The 18,541-nt window shown below is 40.9% G+C and overlaps 1 protein-coding gene across 1 annotated transcript in view; it reads right to left on the reverse strand.

Moving 5' to 3' along the window:
* Nucleotides 1–2,212: 2,212 nt before the first annotated feature.
* The window catches only part of LOC145415381 (uncharacterized), a 72,348-nt gene continuing 56,019 nt past the window's right edge, over nt 2,213–18,541 (reverse strand). Inside the window, exons 6-9 of the mRNA XM_080284665.1 lie at nt 9,582–9,708; nt 6,770–7,083; nt 3,980–4,106; nt 2,213–3,576 (exon numbers count right to left, since the gene is read on the reverse strand). Of these exons, the coding sequence (XP_080140791.1) occupies nt 2,285–3,576; nt 3,980–4,106; nt 6,770–7,083; nt 9,582–9,708 (1,860 nt within the window). The 3' untranslated portion in view covers nt 2,213–2,284. The remainder of the gene's footprint in view (nt 3,577–3,979; nt 4,107–6,769; nt 7,084–9,581; nt 9,709–18,541) is intronic.

The following is an 18,541-nucleotide window of genomic DNA, read 5'->3' on the forward strand; positions in this document are numbered from 1 at the left end:
ACGCTACAGAATGTGGTGACTGTTTTTGGTGTACCAGATAAAGCCAGGATTCCGGGGGCTTGAATGGTGACAGAATGAAAGTGTGGCCCATTGGACTAGGCAAATTTGAGATGTCTGGACATTGCTACTCCTCTACCTGCCCTAGAGTGAGAAAGGAGGTCCAGATGATGATGATGATGATGATGACGATATATATATACTGTATATATATACATATATATGATATTTAAGATGAAAGCCACCATTCTCATTCATCCCTGAGTGGCATCATTTGAGCAATAAACCCTAACCACCCCTTGGATATAACCTGCACAGACTCAATCCAATTGGAGCACCATTATTACCCATTAAACCACCAAGCACCATAATTTGGTTATATGGTTATCACCCAGTGTAGGAAAAGGTTTCCTGGTGTACAGGAAACCATTAGGTTTGTCACTCAGTGCAAAGTCACCAGTAGGCAGAAGGAAGAGGAAAGAATGACAGTTGAAGACGGAAGGAAAGAAGGAAGGAAGTGAGGAAAGCGCAGTCACCCAAGAGCAGTACTACATCGAGTGAGTGGATGGTGAAGGACCCCATCTATATATGTGTGTGTGTGTGTGTGTATATATATATATATATATACAGAGAGAGAGAGAGAGAGAGAGAGAGAGAATTAGACGGATATACCATATACTACATCTTTACTCTAAGTAAAGTTAACTTTATGAATAACCCCTTCAGTAGCATGATGTCTTTTTATTACAGTATACAGCTTAAGAAAGACTTCTCACACGAAAGAGGGCACACAAATACTGTGCATCATCCTAATGCTGAAGTTACTCATATTACTGTGTACCCTTGTGATAAATCAGTAAAAGACACCAAACATCCATTATTATTGTTATTATTTTTATTTTTTTAAGTATATTGGTGCAGAAAAGGGAAGCCTTCCTGTGGTGGCACCAACATAGCCAGGCAGCTGTGTTGCCTAGTTACTAAATTTCCTTCAACTTACTCCCCACCCCTTGAAAGGAGAATGGCAGGCTGCAGGAAGGGGGGGAATCTTCAACCAAAAGTCTATTGGATTCATATTCTGGTAAACCTCAGATTTCAACTACAGTATTATTACTGTCTGTACATATCCATCCAAAGAAATTTGGAACTACCTTTTCATTGTCAGAAGCCCACTTAGATAGTTCATTGTAGCTAATGTCAGACAACTTTAACCCGCCCCGTCCCGGAGATGTGAATTCATGTCCTCACATGATGTGCACTCATATCCCGGAGACGTAAATTAATGCGGCAACATTGCAAGGTCCCTAATTTGCACAATTTTCAATTTTCGCAAGTGATTTTTGGCACGTATACACGGGACATCTTCCTCTACAAGATGCCAGGCAGGGACAATGCCTTACCCAGCATGACCTCCTCTGCATGACCTTTTCTTAGCAATTCACCTGTTATCAGTGACCTGGCCAGTAAAGCCATGTCATGCCACGGTACGAAATTCAGGGCCAGAGTGATTCCCCAATCGATGACAATGTGGAGGACAAACATTAGTGGAAGAAACAGTCAGAAATGATGATCAGGTAATGTGGTAAAAAAAGGTCAGGAATGGTGATAAGTGAGTGAAACAATGCTTATAATGCCTATATTACCGTTTGAAAACCAATATACTCTCGTACTTCATATAAATTTGTACCAAATAAATAAATAAATAACGTTTATGAGTGGTGTAGAATAGTTATTCTCCCACAGAACTCGTTTTCTTTGCAGCCAGCCTGATAGAAAACCCTGTAAGGTAAGGAGGTACTCCTACCTGGATCGAGTATTTTAAACCTCAGGTGAGCGATTTCTCTATGAATTTTCGATGTTTCTCACCAAAAGCGGATGTTTGAGGGAAAAAAAAAAAAAAAGTCCAAAAATGTCGGGACTGGGGCGTACCATTGCCCAGAAAATGTCAGGATGGGGTGGGTTAAACAGACAAACCTCTTGGCAATCAAAATATTAATATCCATTTACTAACTCCGTACAGTACTGTATTTTTCTTCCTCCAACTACTGATTTGCCTAAATCACTTAAATTATTTCATCAAGCTCATCATTTTTCATGTGCACTGCAACACTCACCTACAATAAATATAAACTGAGAAATTACAAAAAAATTGTGCATAAAAGGTTTTCAATTCAATATACATAATAGTAAATATCCTTTATTATGAGCAACATAATTAAAAATTCTATACAGGGCAATTATAAGTGAACTTCCTTTCACTTCTTCATGCTAACTGACGACATGAGTGCTAGTCTGCACCAAGATCTGGACCATTGAACAATGCCACATGATTCAAGAGATCCAATGGTGAAATTTCATGCCTAGCAAAACATTCCCAGTGTTCAAAGATTTTTGCCTGCAGACGTGAGTACTTAGCTCTCTGACATTTCACTTGTTCTTCTTCAGAAACCAGGTACACTTGGCTCTCATCAAACACAGACTCTTTGTACAACAAGGTAATAAGCTGGTAGAATCCCATGTTCCGCTTGCTTGCTTTGTGAGTCAACCGTTTCAACCAACCCTCAAAGTCATTCTTGGTTCTGATGGGACGCTTAAATACAGACCATCTTGGAGGTGGCCACAGAGGATTTTCCAACCATGTGTACTTAACGAAATTTACCAAGTCCTTGTAACACTGGCTAGAGTCCTCAGTGGATTCTGTAAACTCTACAAACATAGTTGGAATTTCTGTCACAGGAAGGAAAGGTAATGCCATAACCTGCCTGCAAAACTTCTGTGTAGACTCACTGTTATGATAACTTGGCACTAGTTCGAGCTCATGAATTTTCTGCCAAACAATTTGGTTGAAACTGAAGTGGCAGCCATACAATCTGACAGTGGGAAGAATCTCCATGGCTGCTGCCCACAGTGTTGCCTCAAAATCTAGAGTAATACTTAGGACATGAGGCACTGCAGGCATGAGTTCTAGGATCTTCAGCAACACAGCAACATAATCCTCTTTCCGTCTTTCTGACATAAGTACAAACACCATTGGTACTTGTTTTGATGAGGACCCAGACTTGATGAAAACATGGATAGAGAAAAGTTGCTCAAAAGGCCTGGCTACAATTGAATACCTTGCATCACAATACCAACTGCGAGCTTTTGAAAGCAAACTAGCCATGGTGGGAGTAGTGAAGATCAAATGTCTCTTTCCAGCAATGAAAATATCAGCTTGCAGGAAACCTTGCGGGATAGCAGACTCATTAAGCTCGAACTCCAGAGATGAGGGGTCTTTGGGTCTAGCAGCTCGCCTTTGGTAATTAACACTTCTGATTAAGTTTGCTAGCTTTATTGGTCCCGGTGTTTCTGTATTGAACTCAGATGCAAGAACTCGCTTTACTATTGACGCTGCTGATTCATGGGGTCGTGCTCGGGCCTCCCTGTTGAGCCTGCCAAGGAATTTTGCCTTGGATAGAGCATTTACATCGGGTGGATGGCAGTGCTCTACATGGCCACATATGAAAACAAAGCCATTCTGACGCACAGTAGCCCGGCAATATACTTTGTCGTTTCTGATGGTGCACCTCCATACTGCAGCTGGAATTAAGAAGGCATAATGATAGCTACTTAATGAAAGCTTACCTAAAAAAAAAAAAAAAAAAAAAAAAAAAAAAAAAAAAAAAAAAAATGTACTTTGGAGCTCCGTGTATCGAATCAATGGAATTTTCAAGAAAAAAAAATCTATCAGCAACTGATAAGCATAAAATGTTTCAAACATTTTAGCATATATGTATTGAATACTGCATTAACTCTACAGCAGAGCAATACTGTATAGTACTAGATATTACTAGTATGAACAGTGAAACCCCTTAAATAATCTGGTTAACAAATTAAACAAAAATACATCACACAAACATTATGAAGCTAACCTAATATCTTTACTGTATAGTATACAGATTATTTCACAATTATTACGAGAGTGAGTCTATGGCAACAGTACCAGTGGCAGTGCCCTTCGCCTGGGTGTATGAATATCCACGACTGTCAAGAAGTCTGGGTTTGCCACGCTTTGTGGCATCTTCTACCACTTCGAATGTCCAAGGGGCTGGCTCCTCATCTACCAGCATCTACCATACGGGACAATAAGAACAGTCAGAGTTTGTGTGTGGTTTCACTTCACGTTAAAAATACTTGAGATTTGCTTTATCATAAGAGAAGTTGCTATGGATATTCATCACAATTTATTTGCATTACTGTATTAGTTTATACTGCACACAATTATAAACTTCATGATTTTACACAATGGATTCATCATCTATAAAGTTACATATGATTATAAGCAGTCTTTATAGTGTTATGGTTGACAGCACAATAGCCATGCATGATGAAGCAAACTAATTTTTTACGGGTAAACCAATGTACCCATTATGTAAGTGTTAATTTATAACACAAAGTTTTTATATTCATCAAGCAGATATGAGATGGGGTGGAAGATGATCAGCAATGACTCAATGTGCACGAGAAATTGAAAACCCATGGCAGGTTTAGACCTTGCTTCTTTCAGTGGATAAACTCCATATGCATCTACTACATTTTTTACTCTAGTAAAAAATATACAGGAAAGAAAACTGAGCTGTACTTTGTTTCTGCTCAATTGGAGAAGGCCTTTGACAGAGTCCCTGGGGAGATAGTGAGGTGGGCAATTAAAAAGCTTGGGGCTTTAGATTGGTTAGTTAGAGTGGTTATGGCTATTTATGTGGGTGAGAGTGAATGGGGATTTGAGTGACAAGTTTTCTCTGAAAACTGGCATGTATCTGGGGTCAGTCTTGAGCCTCTTATTGTTTGTCATGGTGCTTGAAGTTTTCTTACATGACTTCAGAAATGGACTCCCAAGGGAGATGTATGATGACTTGGTGTTGATTGCCAAGAATGAAAGGGAGGCGGAGGAAAGATTTAGGAAATGATGAAAGAGAACAGGACACAAGGGTTTGAGAGTAAATGTGGATAAAACAAAAGTGACATCTATGGATGGTTGCAGTACACTCAAACCTCGATTTAAGGGACTAAATGGGGAATCAACTTGTCCCTTACTTGAAAATGTCCATTGTTTTACCACATATAAAGACAATCTTATTATGAAATGCAATGATTGTTTCACTTATCTTATTTATTTACATGATTATATTATTTTGGGGGTACTGTATAAAGAAACATATTAATGTGTATACCCTTGACATTACATATCATTTTTTAATGGTCTTGTCCATTTGTCAGGTAGAATATGGAGTCCCTTAAATCCAAAATCCCTTAAACAGAGGTCCCTTAAATCGAGGTTTGAGTGTACAGTCAAAGCAGAGGAAGTGTGACCAGGAGCAGTTTGCCACAAGGGTGTGGGAAGTAACTTCATCTTGAGTAGTGTTTGTGACAGGTGGATGCATAAGAGATGTAATGGTACTAGAGGTAGGCTGCAAAAACTAATGCTGATTTCGAGTGTGCACTGTGTTGGAGAGAGCATGTAGCAATTGTCAGGAATGAAAGGACTGATCTTGCTGGGGAGTCTTAAGTGCGTGGAGGAGTTCTGTTATTTGGGGGACATATTACGTGCTGGAGGTAGAGCTGGAGCTAGCCCTGTGGGTAGGGAAAGGAGTGGTTGGAGGAAGTTCCGGAAGCTGCTCTCTCTCCTAACACAGAGAGGGTTCTCCTTCCGTGCTAAGGGATCTTTGTATGTAGCTTGTGTTAGGAGTGTAATGCTGTCCGGCAGTGTGGCCTGGGCAGTAAAGGATGAGGATTTTCATAGGCTCAAACATACAGAAATGACAGTGATTACATAGATGTATAGTGCATCCTTAAATTTGAATGAAAGGCCTGGGGGGGGCTAAGACTGCAACTGATGAGTTGAGTGGAAAGATGGGACTTGATTGTATTGGTATTGTGATTAGGAGGGGGTAGACTGAGATGGTTTGGGCATGCTGAGAGGATGGAGGATGACAACTGGGTGAGGAAGGTAATACCTATGAACACTGGGGGTGAGGTTGTGAGAGGCAAGCCAAAAAAGACCTGGGATGAGATCAAAGTGTGTGACCTCAGGGATAAGCGACTGAACAGGGAGGCTGCCAGATATCAAGCAACATGGACAGCCAGCATGTAAGCATGGTGGAGCCATTATAAATGATATGATACGAGCGTAAGTTCCTCTAATAATGAACAATATGTAATTAAATATCCATTATGAAAACAATAGTAATAATAATATTATAATAACTGTTATTATTCTTACTACAGAAACTGAAGTGCATGCATAGAAATTAAAGAGCAATGGAGCAACATTCCGTGAAAAAGAAATTTACAAAAAACAGCATGGTTTCTATAATACTGTTCAATTCTTTCCAAATACACCATCATGGAGGTAGCAAAAATAACAAAAGCCAGATAGAGGAGGGGCTTATTTCTCAGAAAAGACAGCTATATAGAAAAAATGAATAATCCATAACAACTTCCACATATTATTGAAACCTTTCCTTTATATCACCAACTAAGAATTATTAAATACATTAAAAATCCACACATATATCAAAATTCAACTTACACATGATTCTATTCAGAATAGAAAGCATGTTACATAACAGAATATGCATGCTTTGCTTCTATTTACTACTCAAGAATACTACTTCATGTTATGTCTACGTTTCTGTCCACTGTGTTTATACTCCAACTGATACAGCAAATCTCTCACATACACACACTAACACATTAGTGCACAAAATTATAAGCTCAGCGAAAGGTGATTCACCTTAACATTCCTGGGCTGCAGTGATCGCCTATGATATTTTGCCCGTCTAATCAGTTTGGCCTGAGTGGCAGCATCTAAACCCTCCTCAGGAAACTCTGCTGTAATGATCTCCTTTGCCACAGCTCCGGGGGGATCTAAGGGACGAGCCTTAACTTCCTGATTGATCCTACTGAAGGCCTTGGCTACTGAAAGGGCATCATTCTCTGGGGTGTGACAGTGACCCATAGTCCCAGGCAGGAAGAGGTAACCCCTCTGGCGCACTGTGGCCTTGCAATAAGTTTTGGTGTTCCTGATGGTACACCGCCATAAGACGCCTGCAAGTGTGGTGAAAAAAATAATAATAAGAATATGAATACTGACCAATATCACACTTTCTGAACTCTCAACTGAAATACTATTATGTACAGTATATACAAAAATAAGTATACCTGTATATATTACCAATCATCATTACAGGATATCCCTTTTATTATAGCACTGTATCCCAAGCTCTAACTTGACAACAAATATATCATGGCTACATAGTCCACTTGCCAACACACTGGGTTTCATTGTGGACATGAATGTTCTATAGTACAAGGCTTCTTGTTGGATTTGTAATCCTAAGGGTATTGACGACCATGGGCATTTTTTTTTAATGCAAATTAGGGCCATCAATAAAAAAATAAATAAAAAAAAAATATATATATATATCTTTGGGTTGGAGCATGATAGAAGAGACAATTATGGTGTCTAAACCTATGTTTTTAAGGTCAAGGATTAACATAAAGCCATTGAATAATTTGTCACATGCATTTGTCTAAACAGAGAACATTTTACCAGAAGTGGCAGGAAATGCCTATCTGCATTACTAACGATATGGTTGCAAGAGGGTAAAACGGAAGGCAGAAAAGATATAAATCTATCTCAGTCTGCTGCTCCTTTATTCTACAACCAAGAAAACTATGCCACTGCAACTAGTCAATATTAACAGAGAATTAGCTCTGGAAGGATGATAATCGGAACCAGATGTAGTTAACTTTATTTCTAGGATTTGGGGTTTGGCATTGTATTGTAATATACAGTATATACTTTTCTGTTTGCAAGCATCTGTCTCTGGCATGAAGCATTAGTTCCTGCATGTATAGCTAGTGATCAGAAGCATCAGTTCCTGCATGTATAGCTGGTGATCCAAACTAAATTATATGGTTCCTGCATGAAATCAGAACAGTAGAGATAAGCATATCTAATTTGAAAAGTCTGGATTTACCTACAACTGCTTTGATTTGTCATTATTTATAATGCCAGGGTATAATGACATTGATGAAATTCTTTTGCTCATTAGCATTACTTAGTATGGGAACGGTGGTAGTATATGATGTAGCAAACTCTGGGGACTTATTATGGTGCAAATACTAATTACAGTAAATTGGCAGTTTTTGCTTTGTTGGCAGCATTTTACATGGTTTACGTGAAATTTACATTTTAATGGGACCTGTAAGAAGCTGAGTCCTAAATGTTTGCAGTTATTGGGCATGCATGGCTGGTTGTGATACTGTATCGCATCCATTTCAAAAGAGGAAAATTGGCGCTCTAAATATCTTGCAGGCAGGAAATTTCCCTGGATTGGATGAGATACTGGGTGAGGAAGATGCCACAAAATGTGCCCTTATGGAAACAGGACAGGAGTTCTTTGCAGCATTATATGGTCAGTCGTTGGTCACCTTAATGAATGCAGCCCTCTATAAGATCTATACAAGGAAAAAAGGGAACCCAATGCGTATCATGGCCCTGCCTCACAAAGATGCCAACCTGTTTCTCCATGTACAGTGAGAACATCTCCAAATGATATTGTGGAAAGCAACTGATCAGTAAGGCCCTCTAACACCGGATGTCGAGAAGTTTGAATGGAATGTGAAGGATGGAATCCCATCACTCACATTTGCTGCAGATCCTCCAGATCCTACTGGCCTAATTGACATTCTTCGTTGTGGTTGCAAAGCAGAAGGCAGAGCCTGCAGCTATACAACCTGCTCTTGTCACAGAAACCAATTATTTTGCAGTATTTACTTCATATGTGGAGGCATAGATGGATGTCATAACCCATTCTTGTTTAAAGCCAATAATCAACTGGATGAGACTAATAACTATGATTATTTTGATTTGGATGATAATTAGCTAGATGACATTTCCAATGGTATTTTGTTCACTTTTGGCATGTTTGCATGCTTTACCACAGTGTTTGTCTTAGGTGCCATTTAACTGATCTAGGTGTGTATTAACACTGCTAGCGATACACACTATATAATACACATTAATTTTAAAGTAACTGAGGTTCTCACAAACAAAACTGAATTACCTTAAATACACCATAGGATTGCAAAATTAGTACATCATAAAACCCTGAGCAGTAGACCATAGTGAAACATATATTAGTGGCAAATGGACTGTATCATTAACAAAGCAAAAAAGCGTTTCCCCTCATTTCTTGGTACAGTAACAGATATTTCCGTTTGGATGAAATATATGCATATGGCAACATATTCAGTGGCTTTAGGTTACTCCTTGACTTACAAAGCACAGGCTTAGATACCACATTTGTCTAATTGTCATGCTCAGACCCTAAGATATTGATGAAAATAGATAATTCAAAAATGATGGCCCAAATTTGCATTTTAAAAAAACTGCCCAGGTCATCATGAGGGCAACCACCTTGAAATACCCCCCAAACATCTCAGGATTGCAAATCCACCAAGAAACCTTGTACTATAGAACATTCATAGGTCCACCATGTTGGCAAATGGACTAACACAAGCATTTCACATATATTTACCTTTGGGTGTTTCTTTCCCTCTTGTGTAGGTATAGCCTCTGTTGTCAACCAGCAACGACTTTCCCCGACTAGTGGCATCATCGACTAGTTCAAAAGTCAAGGGTCCACCATCGTCATCGAACACAACCTGAACAGGCAGGTTGTTATGTTCAGTGGGTTGTGCTCGGTTCATAGTCTCTCCTACAATGACAACCAACCTCCCTACCATCAATACCATTCATCTTAACAATACCACCCAATCCTTTCACTACCACGATGTCTGTTATACAGGCATTTCATTCTTGCAATCGCCTGAATATTGTTTTGCTGAACCTCTTGAATCTGGGTAACACCCTTTTCAATTAATACTTGCTGCTCTCTGGTTCTTTTATTCATCACAGTAAAGCCCTGTTGTATTAAAGGGATTTATTAATCCAACATCTAAGCTCTCCAGCTTGAAAATACATTTGCCAGGAAATGGCAAGAATAAAATGAAAACGCTATTCCTAGGCTCTAGGGGTTAAGAGAAAGATCAGGTAATAAAAGAATCACAATCTCCATTAACCCCTTCTGTACTTTTTTTTTTCCCCCCCCACTCCCCCACTACAAGACAATTTTCTTCTGCTTAAAGGAGACCTACCATATTAAAGGGATTATATCCTGCAAGCTCTCAATATTGTTGAAAAGAAAAATCCCTTGCATATAATCAACTTATATAGCTTACAACAAATGATACTACAATATACTGTATAATACTGTACAGTATTCATGGCCCTATCAAGGAGCCAAATCACGCCAACCTTTAAAAGAACTCATGGTGTATACAGATACTACTTTTCATCGTGATCATCGCCATCATAAACCTCTTTTTCAACAGTATACATTAGGTGGATAAGATATAAAAACTGGCGCAGGAATGTATAAAATCAGAACTATCATACAATTATCCAATGAGATGGATGGATATATACATACAGTATATACAGTATACATATTATACATCTATCTATCTATAGCCCGACGCCCTAATCCCGCAAAGGGTGGCCGCCGACAAATGCCTCCAAGTCACTGTCACCCATCATTTGACTACCCTCCCCCCCCTCCCTCATATACCTCTCAACTCGATCCCTCTAACTCATCCTCAGTCTACCCCTCCCTCTCCCTCCCTCCACCTCACCTACATACACCCTCTTAGTCAGTCTTTCATTCTCCATTCTTTCCACATGTCCAAACCACCTCAGTGTATTTCTTCTAATCTTCTCAACCACATCCACATCCACCCCACAACATTCCTTCACTTCTTCATTCGTCAACCTGTCCCTCCACATCACTCCACATGCTCCTCTCAAGTAACTCATTTCCACTGCTCTCACTCTTGACTTGTTCCCCTCTTGCAAGGTCCACGCCTCGCTTCCATACGTCAGGGTAGGGATCACAATAGTGTACTATCATGCAGTGACTTCTTAACTTCCATACTCACCTCCCGATTTCTCATCACTGCTTTCAGTGAACCAACAACCTTCCTTCCCTGCTGTACCCTTTCATGCACTTCATCCCCCAAAGTTCCATCCTTACTCATCACACTACCCAAGTACTTGAATGCACTCACATTCTCCATATCCTCACCATCCAACCTCACTGTACATTCTGTGACTTCATTCCTCTCAAACACCATAACTTTATTTTTGTTTACATTAACATTCAGCTTCCTCCTCCTCCTACACTGTCCCAAATTCTTTCACCAAACCTTGTAACTCCCATTCATCATCACTCAACAATACTGTATCATCAGCAAAACAGTAACAACGGAATCTTCCAAATCTCTTTGTTAGAGCCACCCCCACATCCACTGCCCTACCTTGCACCTCCTTTACAACCCCATCCATGTATATATTAAACAGCCATGGAGACATCACACAACCCTGTTTAGGTCCCACACTGAGATCAAAGAACTCTCTCAGCTCACCATCCACTCGCACCATAGCCCTAGTTCCTTTGTACGTACTCTTCACAGCACACAACAATTTCCCCTCCACCCCATATATTCTTAATACCTTCCATATACCTTACCTATCAATTCTGTCATAAGCTTCCTCCAAGTCCATGAAGGCAGCATACACTTTCTTTCCCTTCTCTAGATACTTCTCCACTAAACATCTTAAAACTAATATCTGATCTATACACCCTTTTCCCTTCCTAAATCCCCCTTGTTCTTTTCCAACTAGCCCCTCTGTCATATGCCTAACCCTATCAATGAGTATTCTACCATATATTTTACCAGTCACACTAAGAAGGCAAATACCCCTATGGTTACCACATACTTCTCTCTCCCCTTTTCCTTTGTATAAAGGAACAATTATACCTGATTTCCAGTCCTCTGGAACCCTTTCCTCCTCCCAAGCCAATCTACACAACTTCCATATCCACTTCACAACAATCTCACCCCTATACCTCAGCATTTCACCACACATTCCATCAATTCCTGGGGCCTTACCCAACTTGATCTTCTTCATTGCTTTCACTACTTCTGCCCTACTGATCTCTTCCTCCCTCCTCTCATCTCTTCTTCTCCTAACCATTCCCCAGCCACTTATACTCGCACTGCTCTCTCTCTCTACATTCAACAAATCCTCAAAGTGCTCCTTCCATCTCCTCAGTTTCTCTCTCTTCTCCACCAACAGTCTATTATTCCTATCTTTCACTCCCCTACTATTTCCCCATTCACACTGCCTTACTTTCTTTACCTCCTTCCAAAACAATTTCTTACTCTCCCTCCAATTCACACTCAGATTCCTCCCAAACTCTTCATCCACTTTCTTCTTACTCTCCTTCACCAGTCTCTTCACCTCCCTTCTGCTCACATATACCTCTCCCTTCTCTCTCTCATCTTCTCCCCTACTTCTATTCATCCACTTTCTTCTTACTCTCCTTCACCAGTCTCTTCACCTCCCTTCTGCTCACATATACCTCTCCCTTCTCTTTCTCATCTTCTCCCCTACCTCTATTCGCTAACTATTCACTATATGCCTTCTTCTTTTGTTCCACAGCTCGTTTCACCTCATCATTCCACCATGCTGTCCCTTGCACACCCTTGCATCTCCTCCTCACTCCACAAACCACCTCACAAGCTGCGCTTATCTCTTCCGTGAATATCTTACATACGTCTTCCGCCCCTTCCATCTGCTCTAGATCATACCTTCCCAATCTTTCTTCCACTATGCTCTTATACTCTGCCATTTTCTCATTATCTTGCAAATTCTTCACTCTTCTCACAGGAGCTGTTTCCTCCTGTCTTCCCCTTTGTCTCCTCAACCATTTACTTTGCAGCTTTACCTTGGCCATCACTAAGTGATGGTCTGAGACTACATTCCCCCACCCTCTCCACACTCTTGCATCCAACACTTGTCTTCTCATTCGCTCATCCACACACATGTAGTCTATCATTGCCTTTCGTTCAACAAGTTCACCATCCATCCTCCTCATTACTCTCCATGTATACCGGTGGATCATCTTATGCCGAAAGTAGGTGTTGGCTATTGCCAACCCCTTACCAGCACAGATGTCCACCAAAGCACTACCATTCCCATCTACTTCAGCTGGCACACCCCACTGACCAACCACTCCATCCACTCGTACATTCCCAACTTTGCCATTCATGTCTCCAATCAAAAGAACTTTCTTGCTCCTCTCAAATTTGTCCATACATGCTTCTACTCTCGTCCAAAACTCATCTTTCACTCTTGCCACTCGGTCCTCTGTCAGAGAATACACACACACAATCGCCCACGCTTGTATACCTACTTTCATCCTCACCCATACAATCCTTGCACCCTCTGTTCCATACTCTCTTACATTCTCCTTCCATTTCTTGCTTATCATCAGACATACTCCCTCTCTTGCCCTCTCATTCTCATTAACTCCCGCACATATACCTAAACCATATTCCCATTCTCTCACCCTTTCACCTTTCCAATTAGTTTCAGTCAATCCACATATATCCACTCTTGCATCCTCAAGCACCTGAACAATCTCTCTCTCACTTCATCATTCATTCCTCTCACATTCCACATTCCCACCCTCAGAATGTCCTTTGTCCGTTCCTTAGTCATCAACGTATGGTCCGTCCCGGTCCGAGGTGTTTTATTCGCTTGTTTAGTTAGTTCTTTTTACGGGGTGGGGCACTAACCCACCACCAACCCTTTTAGTCGCCTCGTACGACAAGCAGGGATACTGGGGGAGTACTCTTGAAACCCCCCTACATATATATAAAATAATAATAATTTGGTTTTACGCCTGGTGTCCCTGAAGGGCTAAGGCGTTGCCCCTGGGTAGAGGACATTTGGACTGGAGCGTGTAGCATTTTATGACCGGATGCCCTTCCTGATGTCTACCAATGACCCTTGGGTAGATTCGATCCTCCGACCCTTCGGTCAGAGCAGAGCACTCTAACCCACTGAGCCATGGCTACATATATATATATATATACACAGTATGTCTACCTATATACTGTATATCTATATCTATCTATCTATCTATCTATAGAGAGAGAGAGAGAGAGATATACAGTATATCTATTTATCTATCTATCTATTGCCAGACGCCTCAATCCCGTTTGGGGTGGCCACAAACAAATCGCCTCCAAGTCGCCCTGTCCCCCGCCATTTCACTCCCCTGCTCCCAGCTCACACCCCCCTCTCTCATATACCTCTCCACCCCATCCCTCCATCTCATCCTCGGCCTCCCCCTCCCTCTTTCCCCCTCCACCTCACTCACATACACTCTCTTCGTCAGTCTTTCACCCTATTTATCTATCTATCTATATATATATAAAGCAGTGCTTTAGTGGACATTTGTGCCAGGTGGGGGTTGGTGATAGCCAATACTCTCCTCAGGCACACAATGATCCACAGGTATACATGGCGAAAGATGAGAAGGATGGATGGTGAACTGAATGAAAGGAAGGCAATGATTGATTATGTGTGTGTGGATGAAAGGATGTGAAGATGTGTATTGGATGCAAATGCATATAGAGGTTGGGGGAGTGGACTTTCTGACCACCACTTGGTGGTGGTCAAAATCAAGGTCCAAGTAAAATGGAGAAATAGAAGAACAGAAGGACAGGAGGAAGGAGTTGATGAAAGGAGAGTGGAAAGGTTACAAGAGGATGAGAAAAAGGCAGAATATACAAGAGAAGTGGAGGAACGATTGGGTAAATATGAACTGGAGCAGATGGGGGATGTGGAAGGTGTGTGCAAGTTATTCACAGAGGAAATACATGCAGCATATGAGGTGGTGTGTGGGGTGAAGAGAAGACAAAAAGGGGGTGGAAGGAATAGCATGGTGGAATGAAGAGGTGAGACAGGCTGTGGCACAAAAGAAGAAAGCATATAATCAATGGATGAGAAATAGGGGCGTGGAAGAAGTTGAGAAACGTAAGAGAGAGTTATATGTAGAAGAGAGAGGTGAAAAAATTAGTAGGAGAGAGTAAGAAGGGAGTGGATGAGGAATTTGGAAGGAATTTGAGTGTCAAGTGGAGGGACAGCAAGAATTTGTTCTGGAAAGAGGTAGAGAGAGTCAGACAGGGTGGCAATGAAGTTAGTAGGGGAGTAAAAGATAAAAATGGTAGATTACTAGTTGAGATGGGAGAAGAAGTGAGCACATGGAGTGAACACTTTAAGGAACTGTTGAACATAGAGAATGAAAGTAATGCAAGTATAAGTGGCTGGGGAATGGCTGGGAGAAGGAGGGAGGTGAGAAGACAGGAAGAAATCAGTAGGATGGAAGTTGTGGAATCATTGAAGAAAGTCAAAATGGGGAAAGCCCCAGGAATTGATGGAGTGTGTGGTGAAATGCTGAAGCATGGGGGAGAGATAGCAGCAGAATGGATGTGGAAGATGTGCAGATTGGCCTGGGAGGAAGGTAGAGTTCCAGGGGATTGGAAGTCAGCTATAATTATTCCCTTGTACAAGGAAAAGGGGAAATCATAGAGGCATTGGTCTTCTTAGTGTAACAGGAAAATTGTATGGTAGGATACTTATTGACAGAGTTAGGGAAATAACAGAGGAATTAGTTGGAAAAGAACAGGGAGGCTTTAGGAAGGGAAGAGGTTGTGTAGATCAGATATTCATTCTTAGATCTTTAGTGGAAAAGTTTCTAGAGGAGGGAAAGAAGTTGTATGCAGCCTTGACAGGGTAGATAGAACGGAATCTAAAGGTGAATGTAGGGAAGAGTAAAGTGATGGTCTTTGACAGAAGTGAAGTCAGTGAATGTACAGTGAGGTTGGATGTTGAGGAAATGGAAAATGTGAGTACATTTAAGTACTTGAGGAGTGTGATGAATAAGGATGGAAGTTTGGTGGGTGAAGTGCTTGAAAGGGTACAACAAGAAAGAAAGGTTGCTGGTTCCTTGAAAGCAGTGATAAGAAGCAGGGAAGTGAGCATGGAAGTGAAAAAATGACTACATGACGGTATTGTGATAACAACTCTTAACGTATGGAAGTGAAGCTTGGATGTTGTTGGAAGGACACAAGTCAAGAGTGAGAGCAGTGGAAATGAGTTAAGAGGAGCCTGTGGAGTCACATGGAGAGACGGGCTGACAAATGAGGATATAAAGGAGCATTGTGGTGTGGATGTGGATGTGATAGGAAGCGTTAGGAGGAACACACTGTGGTGGTATGGCCATGTGGAGAGGATGGAGGGTGAGAGACTGACGAGGAGAATGTATATGAGTGAGGTGAAAGGGGGGAGAGGGAGGGGGAGGCTGAGGATGAGATGGAGGGATGAAGTGGAGAGGTATATGAGAGAGAGGTGTGTGTGTTGGGAGTAGGACAGTGAAATGGCGGGGGACAGGGCAACGTGGAGGTGATTTGTTTGTGGCCACCCCGTGTGGGATTGAGGTGTCTGGCAATATATAGACAGATAGATAGACAGATAGACAGATATACTACATATATATACATACATATATGTTTTGTGTGTGTGTGTGTGTGTGTGTGTGTGTGTGTGTGTGTGTGTGTGTGTGTGTGTGTGTGTGTGTGTGTGTGTGTCCGACTCTGGGCATAGGCTTCACAGCCTGCTATCAAGGTCCAGCAGTCCTCCTACATACCATACACCTCTACATGTCACCACTTCGGCGCTAACACCCACCATCCATATTGAATACATGCTAGGGCTCTCTCATACAGGACTGGTGTATTGGTATTAGCGGGGGTATTTTTACGACATGTCGGCGGGTTTTCTGGTAGATCAGTAAAGCCTGATTTAATGAAATTCAAATCCTTAAACTGTTCCCTGCCCCAGCCAGGATTTGAACCTGGGTCCGTTAGAACTGCAGGCCACCTCTCTACCGATTGAGCCATGCCTCCCCCTTGCTCATCATTCAACTCTTCAAAGCCCACAGCTATGCTTCACAGGTTTTATATTACTTTTTTCTTAATAATCCTGTGGGATGGAAATCATTCACCAAATGCCAGGTTCAATACAGAGGGCCAATCATTATTATGTGCATAGCCATTCTGTTGCTACCAGACTTCATCAAATACTTCAGTCATCCATCAATTCTTCTGCTTCCCCAATTTCCACACTGTACTTCACTTCCTCACACATGAATTACATTACTATATCCAGCCATCTTCCACAGTTCCAATCATCAAACTAATGGTCTTCCTTATCTAGAAAAAGAGATTCTATCTTCAACAAATAGACCACTTACTCTATAATTTTCATCCAAAATTTCTTATACAATCCAACCTAAGACGCCAGTGTGTGCATTCCAAAACTGGCCGACTTGCACAGATCTCACACTCAACTTTTAAAACACATTCCATGTGAGTTTCACAAATACCTCAATATGGGTTACTCTGTGATCACATAATGCACCTCTGGACCTTCTGCTAACAATCCACAAGTAGAACAAGACAATTAAATAAAGTAGGCCTCCCCAGACTGTGCAAATACCAGGATCAATTACTTTATAAATGATCAACTAACAACTAATAAAAGCCCATTTATTACATCAAACTTCATTCAAATGCATAATAAATTCACAAAGTTATTAACCCTTTGTGAGAAAGATTTCTCCCTAAGTTGAATAACATTTCTGACCCATTACAGGTGCTGAACTATACGATCATGTGGCATGGCAAGTCACTGTCCAGTGAAAAAAGGATGACACATGCTTGCATGTACAGGAATTCCTCACAGAACATTACAGATGTGCTCCTAAAAGCTATCAAATTAAGTGAAAATTGCTTAAAGTGAGGGACATGTTCCAGGAAGAATGTTTATATTCTCACATTGGAGAGAGAAAAAAAAATAATGGCTGAAAATAATTATCAAAATAGACTTATGTTGCAGCTGGGAAGATCAGTGAGTATTAAATTATTACAGTCTATATGCAAATTAAAGAATACAGTAATGATATACTGAAATCTCTCTTGGTGTAAGCTGTAGCAAGCCTGGCCATTCACTGCACACCCTGACCTCTAACAGTGAAGAACAGCAACTTAAGTAAAAAGTGTTTCAGTGTTGATTAGCAACTTTATAGTGGTGAAAAATGTGCTCTGTGAAAGTGTGTTCAGTGATGAACTACAGTATGTTTAAAATTAAACAGAACATTTTACAGTGCTGGACTTTCCACTTAACTGATCATCATCAAATCTCATTAGCCTGAATTCTGTATAAGCTTTTCACTACGAAGAGTCTCTCCCAAGATAAAATGAACAGAACGGCAGCATTCAGAAAAAATATGTCATTGCACTGCCATGGTTTTAATGTCTTCACAATACAGAGCTTTTCCTGAGTTGAATCAAACTGTCTACTGGCAGAAAAAATTAAATAACCTATACAGTAAGTCATCACTGAACGGAGGGGATTACAAATAAATATGAGCCACTGCTACAGCAATTTATTTCTATATACATAAACTACAGTATACTCAAGATGTAGCCTCATTCTCTATAGCTGGTACCATGTTACTAATTT

Source organism: Coenobita brevimanus, chromosome 102 (genome assembly GCF_032717465.1).
Source record: "Coenobita brevimanus isolate Jiangsu-jjx chromosome 102, ASM3271746v2, whole genome shotgun sequence".
NCBI classification, from domain to species: Eukaryota; Metazoa; Arthropoda; class Malacostraca; order Decapoda; family Coenobitidae; genus Coenobita; species Coenobita brevimanus.